At 44.8% G+C, this 18,895-nt stretch overlaps 1 protein-coding gene and 1 pseudogene across 1 annotated transcript in view; both read left to right on the top strand.

Annotated features, from left to right (window-relative positions):
• Positions 1 to 2,749: 2,749 nt before the first annotated feature.
• The window catches only part of GSPT1 (G1 to S phase transition 1), a 34,690-nt gene continuing 18,544 nt past the window's right edge, over positions 2,750 to 18,895 (top strand). The window contains exons 1-3 of the mRNA XM_028117491.2: positions 2,750 to 3,365; positions 18,069 to 18,113; positions 18,233 to 18,274. Coding sequence (XP_027973292.1) covers positions 3,002 to 3,365; positions 18,069 to 18,113; positions 18,233 to 18,274 — 451 coding nt within the window. The 5' untranslated portion in view covers positions 2,750 to 3,001. The remainder of the gene's footprint in view (positions 3,366 to 18,068; positions 18,114 to 18,232; positions 18,275 to 18,895) is intronic.
• On the top strand, positions 7,881 to 16,672 carry LOC148162845 (small nuclear ribonucleoprotein F pseudogene; annotated as a pseudogene).

The following is an 18,895-nucleotide window of genomic DNA, read 5'->3' as shown; positions in this document are numbered from 1 at the left end:
TGAGCAGGGAGCCCGATGTGGGACTCGATCCCGGGACTCCAGGATCATGACCTGAGCCAAAGGCGGTCGCTTAACCAACTGAGCCACCCAGACACCCCCTGATTCACTTTAAAGGCAGATTTTCTAAGTGAGGAGAGGAAGATGGCAGAGCACAAAAGAGAGAGAATACTAGGAATGCCAGCTGGTGGGGCTTGCATCGGAAGATGGGAACTCTCTGTCGTGGAAAGGCTCAGACCTTGAATAAGTATGGCGTTGTCAAGTACAGCGGTTATCAGGCTAACCCTGTGTGTGCATCACAGCACAGAGCAGGATGTCCTTGGGAAAGCTCTCTTAAAGTTGATAGTCCTGTGTCTCAACAGCCCTAAGTGAGTATAAAAGGGCAGTATCACCGGAAACTTCCTATTGATGCACTGATTCATTCAGTGAAACATTTGTTAAGCACGTTTCCTATGCCAGGCATCACACCGGGCGTTGGGAATATAAAGAAGATGAAAAGATGCTGACCTCAAGTCTCTCAATCTTAGCACAACAACAATTATCAAGAAGAGCTTCTCATTTTCCTGCTGGAGCAGTGCCTCAACCCTGGCAGGTCAAGGCTTTTGAAAACCAATGGAGTGGATTCTTTCCTGAATTTCCATAATTATCCTATTCAGGGACCTGACATCAACTGCTTTTCTAAGCAGCTGGTCTCAGCGGTTTTTGTCTTTGTCTCTAGAAAAAACCCGCAGGCACAAAGACACTGCTAATTTAATTTGATGTGAAGAGCTAACCTAAGAGGGATCCATCATCCAGTGCCCTATGGGTGATCCGCGTTGAAGTATGGCATCCAATGATAAAGCAGTTGGAGGACAGTGTGGGTCACTCTTTCAGTCAGCTGCTTGTTTTGACATTTGTGTGTGTGTGTGTTGACTTTGTTTTTAGGAGTAGGTTAGGGGGTGCCAATCTTGAGTGAGAAGGCACTTTCTTTTGGACACACTGTATTTTCTTCCTGTTGTGAATACAAGATAAAAATATTTATCTCAATAGCAATGCAGGTCTCCCTTATATGAAGGAGTTTATATATCAATTGTTAATAAGTTCTGAGTAAATTTGAGGGCAATCACTTAATACCAACTTTAAAGTGGGACACTCTTAAGAAAGATTTCAATGGGTCTTCAGAGAACTATATTAATAGTATGTAACCTGAACTTTCTATTAATCTGGGGACTACATCATCTATCATGGAAAAAAAGAAAAATCAATGTCCAGAAGATTTCAGGGAGCACTGACCACAGATCTGAAGAAAAACTTAAAGCCAGGCTTGTTATAACGGAGGTCCCTGGTTTCTTCACACTTACAGCACTTGATATCTCAAGTATTAAGAAGAGTTCAGGAAAAAGGGGCACCTGGGTGGCTTGGTCGTTGAGCATCTGCCTTCGGCTCAGGTCATGATCCCGGGGTCCTGGGATCGAGCCCCACATCGGGCTCCCCGCTCAGAGGGAAAGCCTGCTTCTCCCTCTCCCACTCCCCCTGCTTGTGTTCCCTCTCTCGATGTAACATACGGTTGTTAAGAAACATCTATTCTCTGTGTGTCTACGCGTTTACTCTGTAATTTTTAGCAGGTTAGTTGCACTCTTGTCTAGACTCCTTGGAGAAAATGTCAACAATATGTTTTTCCCCGTTTGGGCTCCGCATGGGTGAATTACAGGAAAACTTAACAGGTACTCAGAACAACGTTATTTTCCTACCTTATGTAATTGGGTCCAAGTATTTATCTTTCGCTTCCCCCCCACCCCCATGTTTACCTAAACTCAGTCTGCCCGCGTGAGAAGCAGTCAATAAAACACTACGGGAATACTCGAGCAAATCCCATCGTTCAGAAAAAAAACACTTCACCTAATGATGCGTATAGAAGCTGGACGCACCAAAATAACCGTATTCGTTGGATACAGCTGGATACATTATGGAAGAGGCCAATCCTCTGTTTAATTTGCAAGGCCCTTGGCCGGGAGGAGGGAGTGATGGAAAAGTTTGGGTGAAGGCTTTAAATGAATAGTCTAACAGACGGTGAGTCATTCCAAGTTTCCAGTTAATAATCCCCTGTGCCGGGGCAGAGCCTGGGCCCGAGCGCTTTACGAGCCACACTACAGTTTAAGTTGTACTGTCTCACGGTTTTATTCTCTTCTACCAAATGAATACATAAAATGTAAGACGCGCAGCGTCGGCTTTGAAATGTAGGGCAAAATCTGGCTGGGGGCGGGGAGAAGGAAGGTGGAAAGAGAGCACAAGGTAGGGAGACTGAGAAGCAGAGAGCGCACAGGCTGGTGATGCGAGAAGGAAAGAATTCCAGGAGGGGAGCGCTGTGTTCTGCGCCTTAGAACTGCTGTCCGTTTCCCCGCATCCTGTGCCCAACAGGACGGCGAGGACCACCCCGGGGTCTGAGGTGTCGCGCAAAGACGCGCCCCCACCCCTGCCCCCACCAAGTGACAGGTGGGGCCGTGGAGCGACTACTGGACCTCCGCCTCCTCGCGCTGCCTGCCGGAAGCCAGAGCCGCTTCCGGTTGCTCTGGGGTTCGGAACTCCGACTCCCGTCGGCTCCCGGGAAAACCGCAGCGGGGTCGTGCGGGTGCTGCCGGAACTCGTAGTTCCATCTGCTGCAGCGCCTCATAGCCGGAAACTGGGAAGGGCAGGGCCAAGAACTACCGAGGCGAAGGTACGGGTGGCAGGGAGGGGTCAATCCGCGCCGGCGTGGGGTTGGCGGTGAGGCGGTCCGAGGTGGTTGGGGTTGGGTGGGAGGAGATCCGCTCGCACACACGAGGAGGGTTGAGCCGCCGCCGCCGTTGTCGCGAGTGCGGAGTTGGGACTGGAGCCTTCGCCGCGACAACGCCGGGGATTGTGTCGCTAGCCCCTGGCCCCTCTGCCTCGCCGCTTCGCCGGGTCATCGCGGCCTCCTCCTGCCCGGTCCGTCGCCCCCGCCTCCATTTCCCGCCCTCTCTTCACCACACACACGGCCCCCCCGATCATGGATCCGGGCAGTGGCGGTGGTGGCGGCGGCGGCGGCGGGAGCAGCAGCGGCAGCAGCAGCAGCGACTCGGCGCCCGACTGCTGGGACCAGGCGGACATGGAAGCCCCCGGGCCGGGCCCGTGTGGCGGCGGCGGCGGCCCCTTGGCGGCGGCAGCGACGGCGGCGACCGAGGCCCAGCGTGAGCACCTCAGTGCGGCCTTCAGCCGGCAACTCAACGTCAACGCCAAGCCCTTCGTGCCCAACGTCCACGCCGCCGAGTTCGTGCCGTCCTTCCTGCGGGGCCCGGCCCAGCAGCCGCCGCCCCCAGCTGGCGCCGCCACCCCCAACCACGGAGCCGGCAGCGGCGCGGGAGGCCCTCCGGGTAAAGGGCCGGGATGCGCGGGGCGGCCTCGGGGCGCGGGAGGAAGCCGGGCTAGGCGAGGGCGGGAGCAGCCGGCCTGGGCCCGGAGCCCAGTGGGGCTGCGGGTGGGGTGGGGTCCGGTGGGCTCGGGCGGCGCGCCGCGCGGGGCCGGGTGGCACGTGGAGCGCTGACAGCGGCGCCGGGCGCGGGTAGCCCTGGGTGGGGCGGCCCGGGGGCCGCCTGCGCGGGGCGGCGGCGGCGGCGGCGGCGAAGGGCCGGGCGGGGCGGGGGCGGCGTGCGGGATACACCCGCGGGGCCTGGAGGCCGCCCCTTCCCCGGGGGGGGGGGGCCGCAGCCACCCCCTGGCAGTGGGGACCGTATGGGACGGAGAGGGGGCCGCGGCAGGTCAGTGCCACGAGGCCTAGAAGTGAGGACAGATGGAGCCACGAGTGGGTCGGGTGGGCGTTGAGAGATCCGAGGAGTTGGCGCGGACGAGTGCTCGAGTTTTCCCTTCACCTTCGGCCGAGCCGAGAGAGTCTCTTGCTGCAATTTCTATTATTGAGACTGTAATCGCGTTTTAAATGTCTGTGACACGGAACCGTCCTGAAAGAATCCCAAGATGCATTGCAGCCTTGTGATACGGCCGAAACTGTTGGCTATCAATACAAAGATCTCGTTCACCCTTAGCATTTGTAAGCTTGTAAAGTTCACAAAGTGTCAGGAAGTTTATAAGAGTTCCTCACTTAAACGTTAATGTGTTAGGAAACTACATTGATCTGTGTGCCCTTTTCCTTAAGTGGGACTGGGCTTTTCTTCTTAGTGACACGTTTGGAATTTTCATTGCGTTAAAATCGTTTACCTTACTCAGGTTGCTTGGAATAACTCGCTCTGTCTCTGTTACTGTGTCAGCAGTGAGTCTGTTCACACACTTGAGCATTTGTTAGGACTTAGTAGTTGTCACGTGCCATTCTCATCGGCGCTGGTAGGCCTTCTTTCTGTGGTTTCAAGTCAAGTTCGGTCTTTAAAAATCTTGCCGTGTTCTGCTTCATTGTGATAGCATGCTTTCGGGAACTGATTTATAGGAATGTCAAATCAGAGAACTTTATACCTCCCAGATACAGGTACTTATGTTAGGAACTGTCCGTATTGATTAAAGAGAAAAAGAAAGGAGAAGGTGGAATGTCCTTCCCATTATCTAACCAGGGTATTGGGGACTGGGTCATAGATGTTCCCAACAATTTGTGTGTGAGAATGGGTTGTTGATTTCTCTTTAAAGTTCTAAATTGTGGTATTTCTTAGATAAGTGGACATCATAAAAGTGCTCTGGGAGGTAAGTTTCTTAAATTTTTGCTATAGTTTTCTCTCTAGAGGCAAAAAGAGTGTGAAGAAATACTTTTGCAAAGTGTATATGTGAATACACAGTTTGGATTTGATTGTTTTATTGACTAGTATTTTATTTGTATAGGCACTTGTTATTTCCTTTTGAATAGGAAATTCAGTTATTTATTTATTTTTTGCTTAGATCAAGCCATTTTGGCTGCTGGAACTAGTTCATTACCAGCTTCTAAAAGTGTCTGTTTCCCCATGCTTTATCATGGGTAGATTCCTTTTATCCAGCCATTTTCTTTTTGCCCCCCCCCTCCCTTGGAGGCTCCAGCACCACTTGGGCTACACCTAGAACTCCGTTTGCAGGGGATGTAGCCATCAGCCATCAAAAGACAGTCGTCCTTAGCGCAATAGTCAGGAATAATGGTTATTGTTGAGTGGTTAGGCAGTACCTCTTAGGTGAGGGGGGGATTGCTTTTCTCTTCCTGGTATCTGCCAATTTCGGCTTTATCTTAACCCTTTTCTCTGTGACACTACTAGAAGTGGGAGATGTAAAAGTGTGTGGGGAAGTGGTTGTTGGTAAGAAAATTCCCTACGTTGTGGTCAGGTTTTTCTTTTTTTATTGGAAACCTATATTGGTGTTACTGATTTTATCAGATGCTTCTACAAAATGCCTGTTAACTTTAAAAAATAATCCTCTGTAGGATGTTTATTTAGAAAAGAATAGGGTGCCTGAGTGGCTTAGTCAATTAAGGTCTGCCTTCGGTTTGGGTCACGATCCCAGAGTCCTGGGATCGAGCCCCCCCCCCCCAATTGGGCTCCCTGCTCAGCCGGGAGTCTGCTTCTCCCTCCCGCTCCCCCTGCTTGTGCTCTCTCTCTCTGTCAAATAAATAAAATCTTAAAAAATAGAATAGATTTTTAAATTGAGGTCCAGAGTTATGTTGGATTGCATGTTCCAGCCCATTCAGGTCCGTAAAATACCACCGTTAGAGCAGGGAAGTGTGCTTGGAAGAAGGGAAAAAGTTGGAAGTAGCACTTAGATTGAAATTCACAAAGTGGGGGGGGGAACCATAAGATTTGCAAGTTTTTTTTATAGTGAGGAAATAGTAGGGCAAGCATGTTTTCTTTTGTTGTTAAGCCATAGCTGAAATTTGTGGTGGGTGTGTTTTGAAATATCAGGAGAGCTCTTGAAGGAGTCTGTCTAGACTAGAGCACCAGAATGAATGACTTGTAAAATGTGTCTATCTAGAATGAATATCTGTCATTTCTCCTGAAAATTCTCTCCTTTCCCTCCCTCTCTTCCTTCCTTTTTCCCTCCCTCCATTGCTTCCTTCCTTCCTTCCTTCTTTTTTTTTTTTGGAAATAGTTTCAGTGGGCCTTGAGCAAGAGGAGGAAGATGCTTTTGCCCAAAGTATCAGTCACCTTACTGGAGGGCTACTAGTTATGCCTGTTTCTAGCTGTCCCACGTCAGAACTTGGGATTCAGTGTTGACCTTGAATCCTTTTGAAAATTTAATACAGGGGCACCTGGGTGGCTCAGTCCTTGAGAGACTGCCTTCGGCTCAGGTCGTGATCCCAGGGTCCTGGGATTGAGCCCCGCATCGGGCTCCCTGCTTCGCGGGAGGCCTGTTTCTCCCTCTCTCGCTCCCCCTGCTTGTGTTCCCTCTCTCGCTGTGTCTCTCTCTGTCAAATAAATAAATAAAATCTTAAGAAAAAAGAAAATTTAATACAGGTTTCGGAAGGAATGATTAAGTAGAACACATTTAAGTGTAATTAAGTATAATTCATTTAAGTGTAATTCTCTACAGATCCGAGTAAATTGGCTAAGTGATTCTCCTTAAAGTAGAGGTCCTGAAATGAATGAAAATACAAGACAGGGGTTACTTGTACTAGAACTAACATTTTCTATGATAGAATGTACTTGAAGTTCCACTTTGTACCCGGTTAAGTCTGTTGTTGTTGTTGTTGTTAAATGAGAAACATTTAGCAGGGGTGGTCAGGGTTACTCTGTGTCTTGTTTTATTTGGGCTGCTGTAACAAAATACTCCAGACTGGGTGGTTTTTAAACAACAGAAATTTATTGCTCACAGCTATGGAGGCTGGAAGCCCAAGATCAGGGTTCTGGCCTGTTCTGGGGAGAGCCCTCTTCTGGATAGCCAACTACTGACTTCCTGTGTCTTGAGGCAGAAGGAGCAAGGGAGCTCTAGGGGGACCTCTTTTTTTTTTTTTAAATAAAGGCAATAATCCTATTCATGAGGGCTCCACCCTCATGACCTAGGACCTCCCAAACGCCGCACTAACTTTATCACATTAGGCATTAGGATTTCAATATAGGGATTATGGGAGACACAAATATTCAGACCATACATAGCACTTGGACTTTTAGAACAGCCGGAGCTTCTAAAATAGTGGTGTAGTGTCCTTTCCACCACCCCACTCTCAACACCTCTCAAAACTCTGCCATTAAAAGCAGTACAGAGGGATTCCTGAGTGGCTCAGTTGGTTAAGTGGCTGCCTTTGGCTCAGGTCATGATCCCAGGGACCTGGGATCGAGTCCTACGTCGGGCTCCCTGCTTGGTGGGGAGCCTGCTTCTCCCTCTCCCTCTGCCTGCTGCTTGCCCTGCTGTGCTCTCTCTCTCTCTGACAAATAAATAAATATAATCTTTAAAAAAAATAAATAAAAGCAGTACAGAATAGGGGCACCTGGGTGGCTCAGTCGTTAAGCATCTGCCTTTGGCTCAGGTCATGATCCCAGAGTCCTGGGATCGAGCCCCGCATCGGGCTCCCTGCTCCGCGGGAAGCCTGCTTCTCCCTCTCCCACTCCCCCTGCTTGTGTTCCTTCTCTCGCTGTGTCTCTCTCTGGCAAATAAATAAAATGTTTAAAAAAAAAAAAGCAGTACAGAATAAAACTAGCAGGCCTCAGCAGGCCCTCCAAAGAATTGTCTCCAAAATGTTGCACATTATGTTGTGAAGCTTGAATTTTATTTATTATTTTTTATTTTTTTTTAATATTTATTTATTTGAAAAAGAGCAAGAGCGAGAGAGGGAACACAAGCAGGGGGAGTGGGAGAGGGAGAAGCAGGCTTCCCGCCAAACAGGGAGTCTGATGTGGGGCTCGATCCCAGGACCCTGGGATCACGACCCAAGAGCTGAAGGCAGATGCTTAATGACTCAGCCACCCAGGCGCCCCTGAAGCTTGAATTTTAAAGAGAAATGGTCTATATTGTAGTGTTTGGGTTTCACTGAATGCTAACTTTTAGTGGGGGAGGGATTTTCTTTTTTTTAGTAATTGAGCTATAACTCACAAAAAATTTACCTTTTAGAATTATACAGTGGTTTTCAGTATATTCACAAAGTTATGCAACCATCACCATTTGGTGAATGCTTGTTAATCACTCATCTCTCAAAGGTGACCTCCTCAGAGCCACTGGAGTAGAGAAGATCCAGATTCAAAGTAATAGTTGTTTTGTCCAGCAGGGCCCTTAGACTTTATTTACATTAAACAATACCTGTGGAAACTGAGAGATAAGTTTAGATAGTTAATAGATAAGATTCTTGAGATTTGTTTCTCTTTCGGTAAGACCAAAGGCCTGCAACAACAACTCTGTCAAGGATTTTTCAGACTTCCATGGGACAGTAAGTGAAATAGAGTAAGCAGAGGAAATCGGGGAAAAGTCTTATTCCTGGAGTGTCATTTCTTTTCCTACCTAAATTTTCTGTTCTACCTGGTTATTTCCTTTTCTGCCTTGACTTACTCATTATTAGACTGTTAGATTTGGGCTCTTATTTCATGATTTTACAAACTGTTAGAATTTTTGATTGGGAGTAAACCCTCTTTGGGGCAGGTTTTATTTAATGTAGTTAGTACATAGCTTTTTGCATTCTTTTGTCCTTTGCTTATTTTTCACCTGTTCTGGAATCGTACTGCATGAAAAGACAGCAATTAAAATTTATCATGCGAGATTTCGCGCCCGGCGGGAGTTACGCCAGTCACGAGGGACGGACTACACTTGGGTCGGCGGCGAGTTTCCTGCATCATTTGCTTGTAGTCGCGATGAGTTTGCCTCTCAATCCCAAACCTTTCCTGAATGCATTAACAGGAAAGCCAGTAATGGTGAAACTTAAGTGGGGAATGGAGTACAAAGGGTACCTGGTATCTGTAGATGGCTGTATGAACATGCAGCTTGCAAACACAGAAGAATACATAGGTGGAGCACTGTCTGGACATTTGGGTGAAGTTTTTTTTATTTTTTTATTTTTTTAAAGATTTTGTTTATTTGAGAGAGAGAATGAGATAGAGAGAGCATGAGAGGGGGGAGGGTCCGAGGGAGCAGCAGACTCACTGCCGAGCAGGGAGCCCGATGCGGGACTCGATCCCGGGACTCCAGATCATGACCTGAGCCCAAGGCAGTCGCTTAACCAACTGAGGCACCCAGGCGCCCCTTGGGTGAAGTTTTAATAAGGTGTAATAATGTCCTATATATCAGGAGTGTTGAAGAAGAAGAAGATGATGGGGAAATGAGAGAATAGCATCTTTTGTGGGTAATTTTTTATATATATACTTCTAGACAACTTTTTTTTTCCAAAAAATTTATCATGCGAGTTGGGGAAATATAGAGGACAGATTTTAAGCCTTGTTTTGCTTGATTTTGTTCCCTGGGGAGGAAATATCCTTTTTTTTTAAATTAATTTTTTTAGAGAGAGAATGTGGCACACAAGAGGGAGGGGCAGAGGGAGAGAGAATTCCGTGCAGACTCTGGAGCCCGACCCAGGACTCGATTTCACGACCCTGAGATTACAACCTGAGCCGAAACCAAGAGTTGGATATTTAACCAACTCTGCCACCCAGGTGTCCCAGGGAGGAAATGTCTCAAAGTGTTAAAATAGTATTGTCTTGGGGCACCTGGATGGCTCAGTCGTTAAGCATCTGCCTTCGGCTCAGGTCATGATCCCAGGGTCCTGGGATCGAGCCCCGCATCGGGCTCCCTGCTCGGCAGGAAGCCTGCTTCTCCCTCTCCCACTCCCCCTACTTGTGTTCCCTTTCTCACTGTCTCTCTCTCTCTCTGTCAAAATAAATAAATAAAATCTTTAATAAAAATAAAGTAGTATTGTCTTCCTGGTTGAAAAGAAAGGAATGAAAGAGATTTGATAACGTTTTGGGGTGAATTAGCAGAATTAGAATGAAATGTTTGGAGATGTGAATCTCTGGCTTTGCTTATATATTGCAATTAAAGAACAAATGTTTTCATGCCTTCAGAACACAGGATGCTGTGCTGGGCCCTTGAAGGGATGCCACCAAGATGATTAAGTTGTGATCCTTCAAGGAGCATAGAAAGGGATGGATCAAATACCCATTTTACTCTAATGGGAGACCCAAGGTGGTAAGAGGGACCATACAAAGGGGGTAGAGGGCTTTCAAAGCTGAGAGGAGGAATTGTCCACAGATTTCCTTAAGTAAATCATTTTAGTCCTGTCACCGTAATCCCAAAGCTAAAGATCTGTTTTCTGCTAAGTGTTCTTTGTGAATACCTTGGGTTTTTTTTAAATTGAGATCTAATTTATTTATTTTTTTATTTTTTTATTATTTTTTATTTTTTATTTTTAAAGATTTTATTTTTTCATTTGAGACACAGAGATAGAGAGAGAGAGAGAGAAAGCATGAGCAGGGAGAGAGGCAGAGGGAGAAGCAGACTCCTCGCTGAGCCAGGAGCCCGATGTGGGGCTCGATCCCAGGACCCCCGGGATCATGACCCGAGCTGAAGGCAGACGCCCAACCATCTGAGCCACCCAGGCGCCCGAGATCTAATTTATATACACGGTTAACCTTTGTGTTTCTCTATTTTATTAAGTTTGCTAGGAATTTGCTGGAGTAGAGCATTGGTTATCTTTATTATTTGTAGTTGACACAATGTTACATGAGTTTCAGGTGTAAGATATAATGGCTCCTCCCACCACAGGTGTAGCTGCTGTCAGCGCGGCGGAGATTACCATACCGCTGCCTGTGCTCCCAGTGCCCTGCTGTGCCTTGGATCCCTGGGAGCATCGACGGCTTTTCTTTCTACATTACTTGTTGTCACTTTCATAGGAGCGGCAGTGAGTTAGTGCAGTTCTGGTGATGTATCTGTTGGGCATGTTAATTTAGGACTGCGTCATTCTATTCACAGTTCTTAAAAATCTTTGGGAAGCAAGAATTTGGCCACTAGTTGAAGGTTCTTAATTGTTCTGAGATCCTTAGACTCCTTTTTTAGCTGCAATCGTTGATTCATACCAAAGCTGCTTAAAAGTTTTGTCCTTATTTTCAGTGGATTTTAACAAAGCATGGCTGGGCTGTAGATGTGTTTGGTTTTTTTTCATAAGTGGCTTTGTTCTGAGGAAACCTAATTGTTATCGTATTCCAAGTTGAACCCGATCCCCAGCATAATTCTACTTTCCAGGTGAGAGAAACGTTTAGTCAGGATTTTCTGAGCATCTTTTATTAGCCTGGCCTGAGAGTGGTGACACCAAATTCCGGACTACATTCTGACTAGGTAATGGTAGGTCACTTCACTTGAAACAAACAAAAAGTGTACACTTGTGAATGTCATTGGGGCAATTTCCTGGTTGACCATTTCTGCGGAACTCCAGTGGGTTACCATACTACTAAGCGGTCTGTGTCCATCTCCTTTGGGTGGTTGATTTTGGTTGCGTATACGTGTTTTTCTCTTCTTTTTGTACCTTATTGGGGCTGTCCGAAATGGTTTTGGTTGATGTATCTCAAGTATTCCTCAAGTTGTTTTTGACATAGGTGGGATATAAATCATAGATGAATGTTTTAGGGTTGCTTGAAGAATACAGCGGGATTTAACTCTACAGAAAGCCTAATCAAGTTGGTATGTGGCGATGTGTTAGTGATTGAATAAATAGGATTTTGGAATGTGAGGGCTAGAAGTGACCCCAGCAGTAATAACAGTTGCCTCATTTTGGATAAAGAAACTGAAGCCTAGAGATGCTAAGTGAAGGCATAAGGTCACTTGGAGCTTTAATGCCATGGTTGATGCTAGAGTCCACATTTGCCAGTTGCTAGTTCAGTGCTCTCTGCACACATCGCTGTTTAATAATGGGGAAAAGGGTGTGCCTAGAGCTGATACTCAACCAGCGAGGGTCTTCTCACTCGGGAATTTGCCTTTCTTATATTTCATTCTTAAATTTTTAGAATTATTATGGGGCTTTGAACTGCGTGTTGTAATCATAAATTTACTGAGCAGTTACCACCATCATTGCTTAATATGGAATCTTCACAACACTGTCTTGAGGTATAGGTACTGTAAACACATTTTACAAGTAAGAAAATTAAGACTCAGAGAAGCTAAGTAAATTAGCAAAGTGAGGGGCGCCTGGGTGTCTCAGTCATTAAGTGTCTGCCTTCGGTTCAGGTCATGATTCCGGGGTCCTGGGATCGAGCCCCACATCAGGCTCCCTGCTCCGCGGGAAGCCTGCTTCTCCCTCTCCCACTCCCCCTGCTTGTGTTCCCTCTCTCGCTGTGTCTCTCTCTGTCAAATAAATAAACCTTAAAAAAAAAGAATTAGCAAGGTGACATCCATGACTAAACAGAGAAGCTAGGGTTAGAATCTAGGTCTGATTTCAAAGCTTATTCCTAGTAATGGTTACTCTGCTAGCCCTTTCCTTGTGATTTGATATTGAATGATCTTTTTGGCCAAGATACTTTTTTCAGAAAAGGAGCCCATGAATGTGTGGGCTATGGCACTGTCTCCATGTTCTCTGTCAGTGGGGGCCAAGGAACATCTTCATAAGGAGGCAGTGCTCTAAAGTAATACTTGGAAATTGCTTCTTCATATGTTTTAGGAAATGATGACGTAAAATCATTAAAACAGACTGTTCACTACTGTCTGTGACATCATTCCTTTTATTTTTAGAGTGTTAGGTAATTAAAGCAAAACCATGGACCTTTGTATGTGTTCGGTGGGCTCTTTACTGTTCTCAGGGCTTATGAATTCAAGCCCCATGTTGAGCATGGAACTCACTGAAATGAAATGTTTACTGTTTTCTGGTTTTGTCTGTGGGAGAAAAATACCACAGCATGCAGTTTTGGTGAGACTGCGTGGTCACCTGAGTGCTAGAGAAGTTTTAGTTCCTTACTCAGACTATACTTGAACATTTCTTGGATACTGTTTCACTGAACCCTTGTTAAAGAGTCAGCACACAGGGGCGACTGGATGGCTCAGTAGTTAAGCGTCTGCCTTTGGCTCGGGTCATGGTCCCGGGGTCCTGGGATCCAGCCCCACGTCGGGCTCCCTGCTCATCGGAGAGCCTGCTTCTCCCTCTCTCTCTGCCTGCGTGTCTACCTACTTGGTGCTCTCTCTCTCTGTCAAATAAATAAATCTTTAAAAAAAAAAAAATGCCAGCGCCTGGGTGGCTCAGTTGTTAGGCGTCTACCTTCGGCTCAGGCCATGATCCCAGGGTCCTGGGATCGAGCCCCGCGTCAGGCTCCCTGCTCGGCGGGAAGCCTGCTTCTCCCTCTCCCACTCCCCCTGCTTGTGTTCCCTCTCTCGCTCTCTCTCTCTCTCTCTGTCAAATAAATAAATAAAATATTGAACAAACAATGAATCATGGAACACTGCACCAAAAACTAATGATGTAATATATGGTGATTAACATAACAATAAAAAATTAAAAAAAAAATGCCAGTACATAAAAGGTTGGTTTTACTCTGTTGAGCCCTTATGGGAATGTAGTAAACAAGACTCCTGAGAAAACTGAACCAATAAGACCACAAGGAACTAGCCCTGTGAAAACCAAAAGAAAGCTGAAGGAAATTCAGTAAAATCAGTTGTATGTTTATCCTGTATGGTACATGCGCTCTGCCAGCCTGTGGGGACTACAAGAGTAGAGAAAAAAGTTTCCATATTTCAGAAAACCACCATCGTTCTGGAAGTCTGTGATCTCCTGGGGAACCAGAAACAAAGATCTGTTTGTGCGCCCCTGTAATTGAAGGCAGGGTCCTACCCTAGAGGAGATCTGAGGAGGGATCATTAGCCTTCAGGTGGTGGGCTGGGTTGGGAGTGTGTAAAAGTGGAAGATCAGGTGTGGCCAGTTTGTACACGTGAGGAGAATGTGAGAGCCGCTAGAGCTGTGCCCTTGTGGCTCTTTAACTGAAATTAAGTAAAACTTAAAATTCCATTCCTCAGTTGAGGTACCACCTTTCAAATGCTTAATAGCCACATGTGGCTTGGGACTGTCCTATCACAGCACAGAGAACACGTCCCTCACTGCAGAAACTTGTATTGGACAGAATTTTGTCACACTGCTTCTCACTTCTGTCCAGTGTAACACACAGTGACTTCTGTGACAGCACTGAAATTGTTTTTATTTTTTTCTTTAACGAGCATGCCATTTAGCTAACAGGGCTAAGGAATTTTAGTTAGGGTAGCTATTTTATATATTGCTGTTTAGTGTGTAAAGAGGATTAAAGATCAGTTTTATATCTAAAGCAGTACAAATGCAAATTGGTTATTTATGAAATATACAAATTAAGCACTTTTCAAGAATTGGCCAGACATTTGTGTTGAAAACATGTAGCTTGAATTAAAACATTTCATTAGCTACCACCTGTATGGCCTTGACTAATTTGTGCTACACTGATGAGCTGACAAAGTACGAGTCTCCATGTTGACGTCTTTTGATTCATGATCAGATCTTTCATTTCATTTCATTTCCTTTCATTTCAGTGAGTTCCATGCTAAACATGGGGTTTGAACTCATGAGCCCTTGGAACAGAGAGTCTCATGCTCTGTCGACTGACCCAGCCAGGTGCCCCTCCATGATCAGCTCTTTTAAAAAATATTTATATTCTTTTTTCAAAAATTACAGTGAAATCATGGTGCCTGGGTGGCTCAGTTGGTTAAGTGTCTGACTCTTGATTTCCACTCAGGTCACGATCTCAGGGGCGTGAGATCGAGCCCTGTGTTGGTCTCCACGCTCTGTGGGGAGTCAGCTTCTCTCTCTCCCTCTTTTGTCCCTCCCCCTGCTCTCTCTCAAATAAATCTTTAAAAACAAAAACTACAGTGAAATCCATGTAACATACAATTAACCATTTTAAAGTGAATAATTCAGCCAGTGTTGTGCAGTCACCACCTCTGTCTAGTTCCAAAACATTTTCAGCCCCCCCCCCCGCCACCCCGAGAGGAGACCCATGCCTGTTCAGCAGTTACTTCCCATTCCCTTTGCCTCCTCGCAGCTTCTGGCAATCATGAGCTTGCTTTCTGTCTCTGTGGATTTACCTGTTCTGAACATTTTATGAGTGGAATTGTACAGCATATAACCGTTTGTGTCTGGCTTATTTCACCAGGATCAAATTTTCTCCTAACAGTTTTAAGATTCAGATCATCATCGGTGTTAAAGCACAGGCAGTCATATTGCCTAACAGTAACATCTTTCACCTCTTGTTTTAAAATTTGTGGTGATACACCCAGTATCTACACCTAGTTCATTAATCTTCCTTTATCATGAACCAGAGTTATTAGTTTCCCTTTTAATTTGGGATATGGCAGGTTACTCATTGATGCAGTCTGATAACTTTCCCACTTAATTAGAATTGTTCGTTTTTTGAATACTTGACAAGGGTGTAGAACATGGAAATATCATTGGAAAATATGAAACCATAATGTCACTCCTTACGTGGGAGGTTTACTAGCTTTTCCTTCACTGGGATATGAACTGTGCAGGACTTAAATCACGGTCATCTGTTTGCTGACCATGAACAAATGACTTTGGGCCCTTGTAGAATTCTGAGCCTGGGCTCCTTAGTGCTAATAAAATCAGGATATGATATGCATTATGAATAAGACCTGAGTAGAATGAACTGGAAAGTGTTGACTGTGTATGTGTGTGCGTGTAAGAAGACCGGGGTACAATTAGATTGAGGAGTTTAAAAGAGCATCTTGCTATATCTGATTTTTCTGGTCCATTATTGCAGAAATACCAGTTCACAAATGTCGCTAGCCTTGCCATTAGGTTTATAATGTGATCCATGTCTGGATGCATGGAAAGCTTTTTTCCACATTGGGGAAAGTATGGTCAACTTTTTATTTTGGGACCCTTTAATACCATTAGGTATATATTAAGCACTTAATTGATTTTGGTATTTGACTCGCTGTCCCTGTGAGCTTTACAAACTTAAGGCGAACATATCATAAATAGGATGTTTTGAAAAATAAAAATGTGAGCAGATTTTCATTATGGTGCATTCTGCAGCCACTGAGGTGGTCTGGTGACGTCATTATCCTGAGAAGCGCCTTACAGTCTTCTGCATGTATTGTGTATTTGTAAATCTAAGAGTTAGTTCTAGAACTGGGTGGTCAGCTATGTGTATTGTTGGGTTTTGTAAAGCTCAGCTGCAGTTTGGGGTATCTTACTGTGTGATCTTTTTCCTGCCTTAAAACACTACATCATCTCTGACTCAATGTACTTTTATCGAGTAATTTTTCAGCAGGGGCTGTTTGAAGGAGGGCGAGATGACGCTTGTCTAACTTGGCAAAGCCCGGTTGGGTCGGGTTTGTCTGAATGTTAGATGGGAGTGATTGCAGTTATGTATTTCAGGGTGTTTGAAGGGGATTGAATGAGTCAGCACATCACGGCTTGTTAAAAATCAATTGGAGGTAATTTGCCCCCACCTCCAGCGCTGTGTGGATTTGTGAGGGCCTCTGTCCAGGCTGGCACATATTTGATACTCAGTCATGCTGGTTGATAGAGTCGAGTGTATCCCAGCGCCTGTTAGGGGGAAGAGACTCACGTGTTGAATATCTGCTTGGTGCCCCTTAATACAAAACAAATGTATTCTCTCATTTAATTCTCTCAGCGGGCCTGTCAGGTGGGTGGCATGTCATTTCCAGAATTCCAGTGAAGTAGCTGCATCTCACAACCTGAAGTGACAAGCCAGCATTTACAGCAGGAGTCAGCTCAGTGCTAGCCCCTTACCACTACCCTGTGCTGCCCCCTCCAGCCTGAGGGAGGCATATGAACTTGCCTCCGCACAGCCTGGCTTTCTCTGAAAATTGAGAAATTTTCCTTCCCCCACCCATGAACTTTTCTTTGAAATAGGAAAACAAAAAAATATATATATAATTCCTTTTCCCTCCCACACCTCATTCAAATGATTTTTTAGTTTCTGTTTATATCCTGCTAACCACGTAGGCTGGGGTCATCTTAGACCTTTCACTCTTCCTTCCTCCTCCTGCCAGATGATGCCCCTGTTATCCTTTCGCTCGACCCCTCCTCTCTAGGTGTACCGCTCACGTGTTCACAGGGCATGCTTGCCTGTAGTGGTGATGTTGGTCTTTCTGCTGGTGGTGTTTTTTTCCCCCCCTCTCTCATTATGTCTTTGCCATGGTAGAGGGACCTTCCCAGGTGACACTCAGCATGTCACTTCTCTTGGAAAAACTTGGTTGCCCTTTACCTTTCAGGAACAGAAAATTACTTTCTTCAACACTTCACATTGTTGAAGACTGGGCCCAAAACTTTGTCTTGACTTACAGGTGATTCTACGAAGTGATTTAAATAGGAGCTTTGCAGTTATGAATTCATTATTTATTATTTTGTGTGCAGGATTCAGGTGACTTCAAATCCTTTGATACCTTTTGCTTCTTGGAGATTTTTTGAAGCAAGGGCACTTTCATATTGGGATATCATTTAGGTTTATCAGATATAAAAAAATAAATTGACATATTTGGGTATCAGTACATATTTTTCATACCCCTCTTCCGGGGATGTCACATGTAGAGGTGCAGTGTGGTAGCTGTGGAAACTGGATTATTGATCTTAGAATTCTAATACAGGGCAAAACTGGCGTCATTGTAATCACCATTTCTGACACGTTGTAAGGGATCCTTTGCATTTCAAGGACTTTATGTGAATGTCCTTTTTATTTTATTGGTATCAGATAGAATTTATTCAAGGATCTTAGTAATAATGTGTGATTATGGAATTTTAAAAAGAGCTAATCATAGCCTTCTTGGCCACCTGGAGCTAGCAAGAGAGAATCTAGAGAAGTAATGTGTATTTGTTGAGCAAAATCTTAATAATTTGGTCTGCAGTTGGGCCGCAGATTACTTTTATAATACTTTTGAAGGAAAAATTTTATGAAGCAAATTAAGAGAATAAGCATACCTTTATGAATACATTTCAATTACTGAAAATATGGTAGAAATCTGCTGTAATCAGTGGATGTTAAAAAAATTTTTTTTAAACAGACTTCTAATTTGAACACCTGAGTTAGTTGCTGTTGGTCTAAATTACTGAGGTTTTTGTTGGGCTATTGAAATTCTATTTTTACCGTATTTTAAAAGATAGATGAAAATGGATGTATAGGACTTAATTTTTAATAGAACTTGTTTCTATTAAACAGCACCTGTGGAATCTTCTCAAGACGAACAGTCATTGTTGTGTGAAGGTAATTTTCTATGATACGATCCTTTGAATGTCTAATTGAGAAAACATTAAGTTGTCTATGGTGTGTGAAGCCTGGATATTGTTTTGTAAATACATATTATATCTCAATTTCTCGTCTAGGTTCAAATTCAGCTGTTAGCATGGAACTTTCAGAACCTGTTGGTAAGAAAATTTCTGACCATATTAATACAGTAATATGAAACTCTTTCAGGATATAAGGTGCAAATGTAAGTGTCATGGTTATTGTAATGCCTGCATTTAAAACTGACTTTGAGTCTTTTCTGTGGGACTTAGAAAGCAGACCTGGTTGGACATGAGCGCTGCCATGATGCACTGAATGGCCGCAGATGTGAAAGCTGAGTGGAAGAGCGCTAAAGGCAGTTGAAGGACTTGTGCTTGTTCGATGTCATTTGTGAAAAATTTCCTTCCTTTTTGCAACTTTCTTACTCTTAAGGGTGTCAGATTCCCCATGTCTTTGATAAAGTTGATACCAAATGATTTGCAGAGGGAAAAGCAAAGATGTTGTAAATCCCGAGCTCTGATTGTCAACTTTCCCGTTTTCCCTGTGTCAGGACATCCTGACACTGGAATAACTGGGCTGTTAGGAATGGTACATCTCCTGTTTACATTTTGTCTGTCCTTATGGAAGTGAAGCTTTGTTAAAATAGCAATCTCTCATAGTCTCTGAGTCAGCTCTGATGTCCGCAGTGGGGCCAGCTGTCATCCATTTCTGTTGTGAAAGAGATTTTCCTGCTTATGTTTCACTAGACTGTTAGGAAATAG

Source organism: Eumetopias jubatus, unplaced genomic scaffold, assembly GCF_037043125.1.
Source record: "Eumetopias jubatus isolate StellerSeaLion01/CBP00866 unplaced genomic scaffold, mEumJub1_p1.0 scaffold_12, whole genome shotgun sequence".
Lineage (NCBI taxonomy): Eukaryota > Metazoa > Chordata > Mammalia > Carnivora > Otariidae > Eumetopias > Eumetopias jubatus.
This window is presented reverse-complemented; position numbering and strand designations above follow the sequence as displayed.